Source organism: Labeo rohita, chromosome 20, assembly GCF_022985175.1.
Source record: "Labeo rohita strain BAU-BD-2019 chromosome 20, IGBB_LRoh.1.0, whole genome shotgun sequence".
NCBI classification, from domain to species: Eukaryota; Metazoa; Chordata; class Actinopteri; order Cypriniformes; family Cyprinidae; genus Labeo; species Labeo rohita.
The window spans coordinates 22,175,991-22,191,406 of record NC_066888.1 but is presented as its reverse complement, the minus strand read 5'-3'; the positions used below and the strand labels follow the sequence as shown (position 1 = coordinate 22,191,406).

Below are 15,416 nucleotides of genomic sequence, written 5' to 3'. Positions count from 1 at the left end.
CAGCTTCCCTTACTGTGATGCCGCTTTTTGTCAGAGGAGAGGTAAAGAAGACCAGTGCCCAGGCTCCTAAGATAAAACGAGAAAAAGCGTCCCAAAACTTTGTAAGCTTTTCCATTCATGAAAGCATTTGCTTGAAAGCCAGTTCAGCATGCAGAGCAGTCAAAATTACTATGCTGTTAAACACAGCTTTGATCACCTAAATGTTCTTTTTCTGCACTTCAAGGGTTTCCCATAGTGCCAAAATATTGGAGCTTTCAAATGACATCTCTTGAGGGAGATTTTATAGTTCTGCACGCTTTTGTTTATACAGTGCTTTCAAGAAGTTACATTAAGCCATAAAGTTGTTCTTTGTTCACATACACTGAAAGCAAACCATAGAAAATCAGTTATAAATTTTTATCTTCTAAAGATGGTAATATATGCAAAAACAAAATACACTTTAGAGACACTTTAGATATGGGGAATGCATCAAAAGGATCTCAAAAGTCTCTTGCACAGCCCCTATAATTTTTGGTGTCAAGAAATTTGTAGGTTTTGGATGCTACTGCACTTCCCGACTTCTTCGGCGTAAAATGCTTTTGAATTGGTTCAAAGAGGATGTATTTGCTTAGTGGTTTGGGAAAAGCTTCCCTTTTATAGGCTAGTTGTTTGAAGTCCTCCCTGCTAAATAAAATCATCATGATACTATTTGCCTGATTGCAAAGTGTATGAATGGAGCGTGTGATTTGTTGCATTTGGTGCATTCTGTCGGCTTGGCACTACTATAGTTATCTTGCGTGCTTCCTTGGAAAGAAAGAACATGTTTAACAGTTTTACAGCTCATCAAACCTTGAACAAAGAAAGAAAGCTGGAAAGCAGAGACAACATGGCTTGAAAAACGGCACATGATGTCATTGGCCGTGCACACTGACACAGGCAACCGCAGCGCAATGACCTCACGCCAGACTCTCTTGCCGCTGACAGAAGAGCATACCTGAGTTATAAGGTCTTTCCTATTATGAAGAAGAACAGCTGATGGGAACATAATGAGAACAAGCTGTTTGTTTTTTTTAAACAGAGCAACGTAGGTTTACCTACCATAGCATGCTATGCTAATTAATGCAATACTTGGACTGTACAATTATATTTTAAAACAAAATTTTACTTTGTAATTTTGGCCCTATAGCTCATAATATAGGCACAATATACACAAACTCCATGTGAAATCCCTGTGTTTCAAAGTCCTTACAGACGTTTTGCCCCACAGTGTATGAGATTTTTCTATCACTGTCTTTGTAACCTTTCTAGGGCTCAGAAACCCTCCTGGCACTAAACAGGAAGCTCCCCGACACCCTGGTTCAACTGTGACCCTTGATACTAGACATCCGCCACTGGCTGCCAGCATAAATATTTGGCATCTGTGTGGACGAAACAGAGGCTGTTTTAATCTTTCGATCTACGAGGTCGTTTGACCGTATTCCAACAGCTTATTTTTGCCTCTAATAGCATTCGTTGTTTTTCTGCAGAGATTGGACCCATTACAATAACAACAGATCCAAAGAAGTTCCAGGACGAGCTGCGGGAGCTTTACGTCCAGGTGAGTTCATGTGCTTCACACTGAGTTTGTTGACATATTTGATCACAGGTTTATTTGAATCCATGTTTAATCCAAAAATGTGTCAGAGCCTTAAGAGCCAGAGATCAGGTAAACTGTTTAAAAGTTATATATTTCCTATGAAAAAAAAGAGTATTGCACACATGGGATAGCATCTTTGGCTTGTATTACAGTATATCTGCCAGGTACAATGATATGAATAAGCACCTTTGTGATTTGAAATCAATGCACTTTGGGTATCCAGGTGATCTAGAGTAGGGATCTGGTGTCCACAGAAAATTTGAGAGAAAGAAAAACAGTTTTGCAATGTATTTTTAGGAATGTCAAGGTTAACACTGATATTAATTAAATATATTTAATACAATAATTTTCTAAATATTGAACAGATTTAATATTTTACTTACTATTTTATGATACACTACCAGTCAAAAGTTTTTGAACAGTAACATTTTTTTATGTTTTTTAGAGGTTTTTTAAGAAGTCTTTTCTGCTCAACAAGCCTGCATTTATTTGATCCAAAGTACAGAAAAAACAGTAACATTCTGAAATATTTTTACTATTTAAAATAACTAATAATATGTATTAAAATGTAATTTATTCCTGTGGTTTCAAAGCTGAATTTTTAGCAACATTACTACAGTCACATGATCCATCATTGTCATTCTAAATCATTCTAATATTCTGATTTGCTGCTCAAAAAACATGTATTATTGTATTATTATATTATGTATTATTATTATGTTGAAAAGAACTGTTTTTAAGGTTTCTTTGATAAATAGAAACTTCAGAAGAACAGCATTTATATGAAATAGAAATCTTTTGTAACATTATAAATGTCTTTATTATCACGTTTGATCAGTTTAAAGCATCCTTGCTAAATAAAAGTAATAATTTCTATAATTTCTTTTCCAAAATTATACTGACTCCAGGCTTTTGAATTGTATAGTGTAAAATGTTACAAAAGCTTTTTATTTCAGATAAATGCTGATCTTTCTAATCATCAAAGAATCCTGAAAAAAAGTACTCAACTGTTTTAAATATTGATATAATAGTGATAATAATAATAAATGTTTCTTGAACAGTAAATCAGCATATTAGAATGATTTCTGAAGGATCTTGTTGCACTAAAGACTGGAGTAATGATGCTGAAAATTTAGCTTTGATCACAGGAATAAATTACATTTTAAAATATATTCAGATAGAAGGCAGTTACTGTAAATTTTGACTGGTAGTGTATTTTCTAAATACTGTCTAGAAAGCTTGATTATTGACAAACTGTTTTCTATTGTAAAAAAACAACAACAGTTTTTTCTTTTTTAAAGGTTTTTACATAACACTATAGTACATTGACAATATCAACATCACTCAATAATTTAATTAATTAGTCAGTTATGTAGGCATTATAATATCATGCTTAATATTTTTCTTACTTAGTATTCTGGCTTTTTATTTCACAAATTGGGCACTGAAATAAAAAAGCAGATATTTGGGAGTCTTGGACATCAAAATGTATAAAAAAACTGCAAATCTGGCAAATGACAGACTATATTCAGCCGATGTGATTGCAGTGGTGATTTTCCAAGTTAACAGTTTCACTTGGACACCTCATTAAGAATCAAGCATCTTCAGAATGAAGTGTCCTCTGTGTGTTTCTCACTCCAGCATCTGTCCCAGCTGTTTGGGCCAAAAAAGGGGAAGTGTAGACACACTGATTAAGTGCAATTCTGTGTTGGTACAGAGAATGTTTTTTTTTGTTTGTCTCTGAGGCAGAAGTACGAGTAGAGCAGGATTTGGTCGAGTTTGTTTGGAATTTATTGCAAGTGTGTCTTTGACTTGAAAGGGATGAATTATTCACATCACCGTTTGCTGGTAATGTCTTTTCCAGTGTTTCAGAGAACAACCTGCCACTGTAAATGAACTACAAGAGTACATTCTGAGTACATTCTTAACCTTTTCTACAATGTATCCCCTATTTGATGCTTGAGATTGCTATCCGCTGTTGTGTGTGTGTTTGTGTAAGGAACAGAAAAGCAAAGATCACTTGCTTCCAGATGTTTCACTCAGACACGTGCCCCCTGGAACGCATAAAGAAGACAAGACTCTTTGCCCTCCATGTGAGAAGAGACAGACATACCTATATCACAGATACACTGATGTACACAAACATTAGAAAACGGTTTCCTTTTATCCATGTCGGTTTAAAGAAAGGCACATATCTAACAGAACTCTTGGAAGTCATCCATTTGGGTTCAAGATTGTGTTCCATGTTTCATTCCAAGGTCAACATCAGTTTGCAGGCATGACTGACTCCCGTGGCAAGCTTTACAGCATGCCGCACATTTCTTCTTTCATGATTAGGCCAGATTTGCTGACCAGCTCGTTGCCCTTTTCCAACTTTTTGCAATCAAGATAAATATCTGCCTTTGAAGAATGTGGATGTTCCATTGACAAAACACATTGACAGTGATTCTCAATTTATTTGTGTAGCAATTTTTTATAAAAGTTCCAAAACAGCTGGAGATGAAAGAGGAAATTAATGGGAAAGCAAAGAAAAGCAGCCTTACAGTGGGCAAGCCAGGGCTAAGAGGAAGTGCTGTAGCTAAAACAATTGAGCATGGTGCTAGCAACATCATTGGCTTGGGTTTGATCCCAGGAAATGACAAAAATATAAACTGACGAAATATATGCCTTGAATGTAATGTAACTTGCTTTGGATGAAAGTGTTTGCCAAAATGTATGAATGTAACAGTGAAGACATTTATAATGTCATAAAATATTTTTATTTCGTATAAATTTCTGTTCATCAAAGAATCCTGAAAAAATATAATGGTTTCCGCAAACATAAGCAGAACAGCTGTTTTCAGCATTGACAATAATATGTTATCATAATAAGAAATGTTTCTTGAGCACCAAATCAGCATATTAGAAGAATATCTGAAAAATCATGTAACACTGAGAACTGGAGTAATGACTCCTTAAAATTCAGATTTGCCATCACAAAAATAAAATACTGAGCATAAGGGAAAGAAGTTCACTTCCAGAACATTTTAAATTAAAATTTACAGATAATTTACTCACTTGTCATCCAAGATATTCATGTCTTTCTTTCTTCAGTCGTAAAGAAATTGTTTTTTGAGGAAAACATTTCAGGATTTCTCTCCATATAGTGGACTTCTGTGGTGCCCGTGAGTTTGAACTTCCAAAATGCAGTTTAAGTGCAACATCAATGGGCTCTAAACGATCTCAGCCAAGGACGAAAGGTCTTATCTAGCGAAACAATTGGTAATTTTCTAAAACCAATTACAATATATATACTTTTTAACCCTTAAATGCTCTACTTGTCTAGCTCTGTGTGTTCTGTGTGAAAAATCTAAAGTTCAAAATCGTCCTACATCGCTGTTTTAGGGTTTTTTGTAAAGGGCGTTTGATCTTCTATGCACGTTCAGTTTGTAAACACGGTCAGTACTTTTGCAGCGATGTAGGACGATTTTGAAGTTGGAGGAGAAAATGAGATTTTGAGTTTTTTTGACAGTCTGTAACTGCCTTGAACTGGAATACATGCAGTTCATGCAGAGCTAGACAAGACGAACGTTTGAGGTTAAAAAGTATATAAACCATCCGTTTTTTTAGGAAATAACCAATCGTTTCACTAGTAAGACCCTTCTTCCTCGACTGGGATTGTTTAGAGCCCTTTGAAGCTGCATTTAAACTGCATTTTGTAAGTTCAAACTCACAGGGAACCATAGAAGTCCACTATATGGAGAGAAATCCTTAAACATAATTTCTTTATGACTGAAGAAAGAAAGACATGAACATCTTGGATGACAATGGGGTGAGTAAATTATCTATACATTTTTATTCTGGAAGTGAATTTCTCGTTTAAACTAGCTTATGTTCCCCAAAATTTTGAATGGTTGTTTGTACTAATAAAAAGAAATAAAACAATAACCAGCTCTCTGTGTTTTTTAAAATGATAAACATTGATTTAATGACAAATAATGGATTTTTTTCAGGGTGGTGGAGATTGTCCAGAGATGAGCATTGGAGCCATCAAGATTGCCCTTGAAATCTCCTTACCAGGGTCTTACATTTACGTGTTTACGGATGCCCGATCAAAAGACTACAAGTTGACCCATGATGTTCTCCAGCTCATTCAGCAGAAACAATCACAGGTAATCAAAACATTTAAAAACATTACATTTCCAGCTACAAATTAGTAGCTTAATGAAGATCTCCCAAGTTTTGCTATATACATTATGTCTTAAGTAGTTATAGCATGTACATTTTTATATTGCAACACTATATTGCAAGTCATTTTGGATAAGTAAATTAATTTAACGTGATGTAAATTTATCTGGACATTTAGAATCAAGTACCAGAATACCACTAATGATCAGTGTGTATGTGTGTGGGCAGGTTGTTTTTGTGTTAACTGGTGACTGTGATGACCGATCGCATATTGGCTATAAGGTATATGAGGAGATTGCCTCGACCAGCTCCGGACAGGTCTTCCATCTGGACAAGAAGCAAGTCAATGAGGTAAGATTACTTAGGGCTACTTGATTGACGCACCCAATATCAATTTGCTGTTTCTTTGTTTCAGACAGTAACACCCTGCTGCTATTGTATATTGTATGTCCAAGGAGTAATAATAAAATGTCTTCACATCCTAGCTTGGTTGGCAGCCCAGATTTTTATCCACTAGACTGCATCACCCTATTTATGATGACAGAGTGAACAAATTAATAGAAAGATTGGAAAAGATGACAGAGATGCTTGAGGTGCAGTGATGTGGTATGCTCTCGGTTGAAGGTTTTACTTCATTTGAGCATGATAACATGGACACAAGTCCAGGATTCTGTTTTATAGCTCTCGGAAAACCAAAGATTTAGAAGAGTTTGCTCTTTTTTCGATGTTCCAAGAAATTCCTATCAATCTTAATATGCGGTCAAGCTGCTGCTGCTGCCTCAGAATTTTGATGTTAGAATCAAACGCAAACTGAAATATTTGAGAAGACATAAAAGAGTTTTTATTTGAGGTTATAATTTCAAATGTCTGTCAAACCACAGCTTCTTTCTAGTCCTTTGCTATAGGTTTGAAATATATACACACACACATAATATCTGGTGACATTCAGAGCTTTTCATAGGTCTAGAACCCTGCCAGATAATCATAGAAACAGCGTTATATATCCATCAATCATTTTGATAAACTTCACCCATTATTTTTTATCTTTTCACTGCAGGTGTTGAAATGGGTAGAGGAGGCAGTGCAGTCCTCTAAGGTTCACTTGCTCTCGACTGATCATCAAAATGGGCTTGCAAACACCTGGCAGATACCCTTTGACCCTAGTCTGAAGGAAGTGACTGTTGCTTTAAGCGGCCCTGCACCAAATATTGAGATCCGAAACTCTCAGGGTAAGGAGAACATTTTTTTTTTTCTCCTCTGTCTGATTTGAGTATTCCCAGGACGGACACATGGTGTAGACTGATGTGGAACTGAAGCATGTACTTCTTGTGCTTTTAGGAAAACTTATCGGGATTAAGGAGGGTCTGTCTGAGCTCCTTCACATCCCTAACTCTGCCAAAGTCCTCAACCTCAAAGATCCAGCGCCAGGAATGTGGACCATAAAGGTGATAAACTAGTTTATCATAGACCAACATGCACATACACATTTGACAGGTTTTTTTTGTAAGTGTAGATGATTTAACTACAACTGGTGGCTTTCCAGAAAGTTAGTCTGTTTTATCTTCTCAGAATAAGGACAGTTCGCAGAGTGATGGATAGATACTCAAAGCCAAGGTTGTGTGGTGAAGTCATTTATGTCGTTGCTCCACTCATGTCGTGGATTCTGAGGTTTGGGACTTGATTACCCTGCCGTGTAGCGGGTACACAAAGCCCCAAAGGATCAGTTAAAAGAAAGGACAACATTTTTGCCTGATTGATTTGTGTGCCTTGTAGCTCACGTACACTGAGGGGAACCTTTCAAAGGCTGCTCAATCTGCTCTGTGGCTGTTCTTTGAGTTTGGAGAGTTTGATGATTAATGTGCAGAGGAATGTAAAGAGAGAACATGTCATCTTCAATTTACTTTTGCACTGAAGAGAGGGGTGAGATAGTCGTCTGGCATGATGTGTGCAGAATCTACCCTATATCTGTCAGTTTATTTCCTTCTTTGCCCAAACTCTTTTCTTCCCTCCCTATACTGGGGTGGTAAAAATGTATGTTTTTGAAAGAAGTTAACTTTTTTTATTTTAATATGTGACCCTGGACGACAAAACCAGTCATAGGGGTCAAATTTTTAAAACTGAGATTTGTACATCGTCTATGGTTTGTTAGGATAGAACAATATTTGGCTGAGATACAACTATCTTGAAAATCTGGAATCTGAGGGTGCAAAAAAAATCTAAATATTGAGAAAATCACATTTAAAGTTGTGCAAATTAAGTTCTTAGCAATGCATATCAAAAATTAAGTTTTCATATATTTATGGTAGAAAATTTACAAAATATCTTCATGGAACATGATCTTTACTTAATGTCCGAATGATTTTTGGCATAAAAAAAAAATCGATCATTTTGACCCATACAATGTATTTAGCTATTGCTACAAATATACCTGTGCTACTCAAAACTGTTTTTTTGGTCCAGGATCACATATTTTAAAATTTAATTTTTTCAAGTGATAGCAAAGCTGAATTTGCAGCATCATTACTTCAGTCTTCAGTGTCACATGATCTTTCAGAATTTATAATTATTTATAATTTGGCTATTTAAATTCTTCTGTTGCATCTAATTAGCACTGAAAGCAATGGTCAATGTTTTTTTAATCCCCTAATGCTCTGTTTTCATATCTTTCTGTCTTTATTAAATCTTTTGTATCATTAACAGAATCACTTATAATTCTCTCCTCAATGCATTTATAAACATAAATGCTCATACGGCCCAAAAACATAAGATGAGATAGAAAAACGCTCATTGTATTTATTTTCCCCAGTACAGCTTTAATTAATGTGTTTAAATAATGTCAGTGTTTGTCAGAAAGCATGCAGATTGGGACCACTATCTCTGAGTGTTCCCATGTTATAGTGGCGTCTGACTGGGTTTTTTGCCTCTGGGTTGTTTTAGGTTGGATTAGTGAATGTTTGGCCTCAATTTTGCTTGGCAGGGCTAATTCAAGATGGGCTGAATGGATATAATCTAATCTTAATCTTCTGTAAATTGCTCTGCGAAGGCCTTTCCCTTCACTTAAATGCCCCTTTTACCCCAATATCCCTTCTCTCTCCTCCACATCGCTCAGTGGAATCCTTTAGGATCTTCTCCTCATCATTCTTGGCGTCATATCATGCAGTGCTTCATGGCCCATGGTAATTCTTTAGGATGGTTGTAATTTCGAAAGAATGCAAGCAGAGGATGGGTTGCCATGGCTTGCCCTGGAGCAGTGAGCTGCAGACGACATCAAGCATACGCCAGACCCTCAGCACCAAAACAGTCATAAAGGGCAGCGCAGAACAGCAGGGGTCATGTTTAAATGACTCGGACTGTTCCATCTGCCAAAAGCGAAGAAAGAAAGCGAGTCATTCTTAACGTTCGAGAATTTCAAATGTGCTGTATCTGTGGGTCTTGAGCCAGCTGTCTTCATAAATTAGTTTTGTTGTGCTTCTTCTGTGCGTCATGCTATGAAAAACAAGTCGTGTCATTACAATTGAATGCTGTTATCTTAACAAATACACATACATTTCTATTTGTTTATATCTTTGTCTTGGTGCCAATTTAACCTCAGACATCCAGTGAGGGCAGACATTCAGTCCGTATATCAGGCCTCAGCACCATCGATTTCCGAGCAGGCTTTTCCAGAAGGCCAACGCTGGACTTTAAAATGACATCCAGCAGGCCAGTCCAAGGTAAGTTAGTGTGCAAGCAGTTCAAAGTATAAAATGCAGTTAAAAATAATATTACAATTTAAAATAATTTAAATATTTGAAAATTTTTAAATTAAATAATTTGCAAAAGTGAATATTCAGCATCATTACTCCAGTCTTTAGTGTCACATGATCCTTCAGAAATCATTCTAATGTGCTGATTTAGTGTTCTAGAAACATTTCTTGTTATTGTCAATAATGAAACCAGTTGTGCTGCAGTATTTTTGTGAAAAGTGATACATTTTGTCAGAATTCTTTGATTAATATAAAGTTTAAAGAACAGCATTTATTAGGGGCATAGTGGTGAAACCCTATTTTCATTGTTAGAATGGCCAAAGATCAGCAATCTCCACGTAAAACTGATTGGGCAGACCAAACCGTAAGTCATAGAGACTTGAAACTTGGAGGGATAGTAGTACTTACACCGCCTATAATGTCACCAAGGCTCACCCCAGTCGGCCTGACGGGGGGCGCTATAGCCATCAAAAATATGAAATCACTCATAGCTCCTAAACCATCAGTCGTAGAAAATTTTCGGGTATTTTGGATTTTTTTGAAAAACTACTTTTGTGAACGAATTGCTCATACCTCCTAAAACAGTGGTTGCAGGCTCAAGTGTCTTAGGTTATTGAAGTCCTTGGCTCATGCCGGACAAAATGCATGCCTCGGATTTGATCGTCACCATGGGCGAAATGTTTGGGCATTTTTAATTTTTAAAAAAATCTACTTTTGTAAACTAGTCCTAGATTTTTCACCTGAAAAAAAAACAGTGCAAAAAGATTCTCTGGAGAGTGAATATCAATATTTATCAAAAAAAAATAATAATAATAAGAATGAACTGTTGACCGTGGTCAAGAGGGGTGCCAAAGTGTTCAAAAGGGGCAGGACCGCTTTTACTAAAATGGCTATAACTTTTGAACGCAATCCCAAACTCAGAACGCTTAAGTAAGAACTCAATCTGAGGTCACATGCTGTTTTTCCACACACAAACACAAAATGTGCAAAATATGAAAGACCTTCTCGTTCCGAACAGCTCTGCCACTAGAACCACTGCTGTCAATGAAATTGTTTCTTAAAAGATTGAGAAGAACTAGTCTCTGGACTCTCTCTGTCAATAATTATCAAAAAAAAATTAAAAATGTACCCTTTAGGTAGCTATAACGGGGTTGTTTAGAAAAGGGGCCTGTCCAAATATACCCAAAAGCCTATAAAGCCTAAAAGAAAACTCAAAACTTAAAATCTGGCAGGTGATTCGTAACAAGCATGCAAAGTTTTATGAAGATGACCACAGGTGGTGCTAAAGGCTTAGTTAAAAAGTTAAAAAGGCTTAAAAAACACTGTATTTCTATGGTTAATGACAGCAAATTGCAAATGTTTATATATTTACGCATACACCAGATCTTCCTATCGTACGATCCATCTCTTCATTCAAAACAACTTAGCCTCTAGGTCCACTGCTGTCAATCAAATTGTTCTTTAAATATTTGACATTATTTAAAAAGCCTACTTTTGCCAACTTCTACAGTTTGACTATAGGTGGCACTATAACAATCAGAAATGTTAAAAATCATCATATTTCTGTGGTAAATGAGCTGTTTTTACCGAAAACGTTTTTTTAAATCATTGATTTAGGTGGTTAGAGGCTTACTAAATAATGTGTAATGTCTTTTTTATGTGTGTTTAAATGCCTTAAAGCACTTAAACCCCAGTAATCACTGCTTGCAGTTATATTTTGAAATAAAAATCTACTGTGTCCTTCTTAAAATCCTAATGTGTCCTTGCTGAAATAAAAAAAATCTTATTGACCCCAAACTTGTGTTTCTGTCTGGACCACACACGGTCAAATTTATGAGGTCAACATTGTGGCTGTGAACTTGAGCATTTTAAACATGTTTTGGTTAACCTTTCTAACCTCTATGCTCTTTCCGACAAACACACACACACAGGAATCCCCACCTTCATCCTGCTAAACACCACTGGACTCTCCCCTCCTGCTCGTGCTGATCGCCTGGAACTCTTGAGCATCACTGGTGATGTAATGAAGACGCTGCCCATCCGCTACTTCCCTGACCGACGCCCTTATGGCATTTGGAACATCACTGAGTTCGTTCCACCCAAAGAGGCCTTCTTTCTGCGAGTCACTGGCTATGACCGTGACGGCTTTGTCTTCCAAAGAGTATCCAGTGTCTCCTACTCCAGCATTGTGCCAGGTCAGATTAGTGCACATGGAAAAACCACAGAATAGTCAGTCTAAGTACCATGGGTGTTTTTTTCTTTGTATTTGACTGTATGTGTTACTAGTGTGTTTTGTTCTTATTTCTTTAGAAGCACCTAAAGTAAGCATGCCCACTCGTACACCTGGTTACTACCTGCAGAAGGGGAGTATTATGTGCTTTGTGGATAGCCTGATCCCCTTTACCTTGCGTTTCACCAGGGAGGGACTACGCTTGGGTGTGGACCAACTCTTCAGGTAGTGCTAATTAATGGTGCTGATGGGTAGTTGACATGTTGTGCAGTATGACGTACACTACCACTTTATATTGGGTGGCCTTAACTACTATGTACTTACATTTAAATTAATCATTTTCATTACATTAATCATACAGTGCACTTATTGTGTACACACATTTTTACAATGTACTTCTATTAAAAAAATACCTGTATGTAATTACATCTGTAATTTCTGTCATTTCATTTATAATTACAGTGTTGACCCATCCCTTACTCTTTAACCTACCCATACCACCAAACCTGTCCATAACCTTATCCGTATCCCACCTCAAAAGCAGCAAAAATGTTTTGCAATATAATATGAACACAATAAGTTCAGTTTTTTTTCTTTTTTGTTTTTGAAAGAAGTCTCTTATGTTAACCAAGACTGCATTTCATTTTTTGGGGAAAAATGTAAGAATTTGGGGGGAAAAAACACAGTAAAAACTGTAAAATTGTAAAATATTATTACTGTTTAAAATAACAAATTTCTATTTTAAGATGTAATGTATCCTTGTAATGCCAAAGCTGAATTTTCAGCAGCCATTTCTCCATTCTTCAGAGTCACATGATCCTTCAGATCCATTCTTTGATGAACAGAAAATTCAAAAGAACATACTTTATTTGAAATGGAGATCTTTTTATTATAATATTATAAATGTTTTTGCTGTCTTTTTTGATCAGTTTAGTGCATCTCTTCTGAACAAAATCATACTGAACAAGTCAAACTTTTAAACATTAGTTTACTAAATTCTGTCCAAAACATTTTTAAACTTCATTTTCCAATAAAACTAAATTACTACTGTTTTTTAAATAGGAAGAAACCTTGACTAACAGTAAAAGCAGAAAAATGTTACGTAAGTGTAGAAAATGGCTTTAAAATTATAGTGTTGAAGTCCTAGTGAACTTTATAGTTACTTAGTTGCAGGCTCTTTTAATCCTGTGCTCAAGGGCCAAATGCTAACAGCCTAATCATTTGTGTTTTTGTGTTTATTCAGGAAGAGATTTATCTTATATGGCTTATCTATCTATGTTTTATCATCTTTTTAGGGAGTCTGCTAATGCATCATGGGGAATCCCTCAGGTGTCCCTGAAGGACGAGGGTTTTTATGAGTGCATCGCCATCAGCACTGCTGGAACGGGACGGGCTCAAACCTTCCTTGATGTTTCTGGTTAGAATGTCACCTTTCACTTTCTACTACATTATAATCTGTTATTGTGAGTAACATTAGCAGACATGATGAGATATACTGTACAGTATAATGAAGTTGACATGAATGAGTTCTATCATTCAAAGTTTGCAAAGACTTAGAAAGATGCCCACCATTAGAAGAGCACTGAAGCTTGCTGCCTGTGCATGACTGAACGGTCAGGCATTTCAAACTCATACACTGGTGCATAATAGAAAACATATGAGGAATACATATAAGGCAAATTATTGAGATGTCCCATATATGACATGCCTAGAATGGCTTTCTCATATTTTCTCTTGAGTTCACTTACATGTGTTTGAATTCAGTCTGCCCAGCTGGAATCCCAGTGTGATCTCCTCTGATATAAGCATTGGTCCAAAAATCTGCCCCCATTTCACCCAAAGTGGAGAAAGCACCGAATTCCTCAGATGAAATGGCCCATTATAGTCTTCGGTTTTATTTCATGCTCTATGTAACAGACATGTGTTGCCCATGAACAATCCCATGCGTGTGAGTGAGTGTGGTTTTGAGTTCAGGAAATGATTGTTATTTCTGTAATTCGGTTTGGTGATGCTAGGGGCACAAAAATGTCACAGTTCAGCTTAAACATAAGTTATTTGACCTACAGCGGTAGAAGATTAATACTTGGTAGAAAATGTCCACCTCTTTTAACTTAAAAACTGAAGTTCAGTTGCTGCCTTAAAGGAGCAGGTCACTTCATCCAAGATGTTCATGTCGTTCTTTCTTCAGTCGTAAAGAAATTATGTGTTTTGAGGAAAACATTTTAGGATTTCTCCCCATATAGTGGACGTCTATGGTGCCTGCGAGTTTGAACTTCCAAAATGCAGTTTTTGTCAGAAAGAAAGACATGAAAATCTTGGATGACAAGTTTTTGACAGGATGACAGTTTTTGTCAGAAAGAAAGACATGAAAATCTTGGATGACAAGGGGGTGAGTAAATCATCTGTAAATGTTTGCGCTAGAAGTGGTTGTTAAGTAAATTAAGTAATCAAATTAGATGTATGTCATTTCAACTTAATATTCATTTTATATAAACAAATAAGTAAATTTGTATAAGTTTAAGTTGATCCAGTGTCCACTGTACATAGCATTTTTTGGCATCATAGATGCAAGCAAATGCAGCTGTTAAGGCCTGTTCACACCAGGGTGATTATTCAGTGCAAAAAATTGGCACATTACATATTTTAATTTAACTTAAAAGGCTGCTCAGACAAACATTTGCACACTGTTAATGCAGTTTTTTTTTATGTAGAAGAGTTCTAATCTCTTTTCCATCACACTGCAAAGAAAAGTAGACAACCAATAACACCGCTTTTGGTCATATGCCCAGAGCTGCTGCTCTTGTATAACTACCACAAACAGTTTGTTTTGCTAGTGAAGTCTAGTGAAGCTAGTCTTGTATTTGGTGTTGTTTGATAAACACCATAGCAAATACTGAAATCTAAATGGCTGTTTGAAAGCATGTAAATATTGGCATCAGAAACGGGAGGTTGTACAGTGCTTGTGTACCAGGGTAAATTGTGTATTTCTGCTGTACCATAAATGCCACCTACTGTTTCAAAGTGAATTTGCATTTTCATTCAGTCTGTCTGCTGTTTTTTATGCATTGATCTAAACAGACAAATTGCACTGCAAAATTTGACTGAATTTTTGTGCCTAACATTCAAGCACAATATGCTGTTTAGGTAAGCAGCGGTTTTGAGGCGCGGTTAATATCTTCATGTCACTGCAATTAGTTTTGGTACTTGAAAGACAGATCAGAATTTTCAATAAGAGAGAAATATTTCATTGTTTGGTTTTGCGTTGCACAAGGACTGCAAAAGTAAACAGGACTGTATCCTCATGGCATTGAGGTTTTGGAAACCAAACACCACACTGTCCCAGACCGTGCTTACACAAACTTCTTGGACAAATAGCCTTACTTCCTGTCTTCCGGCTCCTCTCTGCTGGCTTGGCTTTAAGCTGAGATACAGCCTTAAAAACACCCAGGGTTACTTAAGAGTCTGGGATTAAGATCCCATTCAGCTGGAATGGTCGCCTAGAAGTCACGTTTTACTTATAGGCTAATTTCAGGTTTATCCCTGTCCCATTTTTTTGAGCCGTTTCCCTTGACTGTTCTGTCGCCGGGCCAGTGACATGATTAGCAGGAGTGACAGGAAAAACCTCCCTTATTAAATTTATGTGTCTTCCTGTATAAAT

The 15,416-nt window shown here is 36.5% G+C and overlaps 1 protein-coding gene across 1 annotated transcript in view; it reads left to right on the top strand.

The window, feature by feature from the left end:
* Positions 1 to 15,416, top strand: part of hmcn1 (hemicentin 1) — a 93,296-nt gene that overhangs the window by 15,533 nt on the left and 62,347 nt on the right. The window contains 9 exon segments of the mRNA XM_051138888.1: positions 1,506 to 1,576; positions 5,608 to 5,766; positions 6,011 to 6,133; positions 6,840 to 7,011; positions 7,121 to 7,227; positions 9,375 to 9,495; positions 11,460 to 11,723; positions 11,839 to 11,983; positions 13,054 to 13,175. Of these exon segments, the coding sequence (XP_050994845.1) occupies positions 1,506 to 1,576; positions 5,608 to 5,766; positions 6,011 to 6,133; positions 6,840 to 7,011; positions 7,121 to 7,227; positions 9,375 to 9,495; positions 11,460 to 11,723; positions 11,839 to 11,983; positions 13,054 to 13,175 (1,284 nt within the window).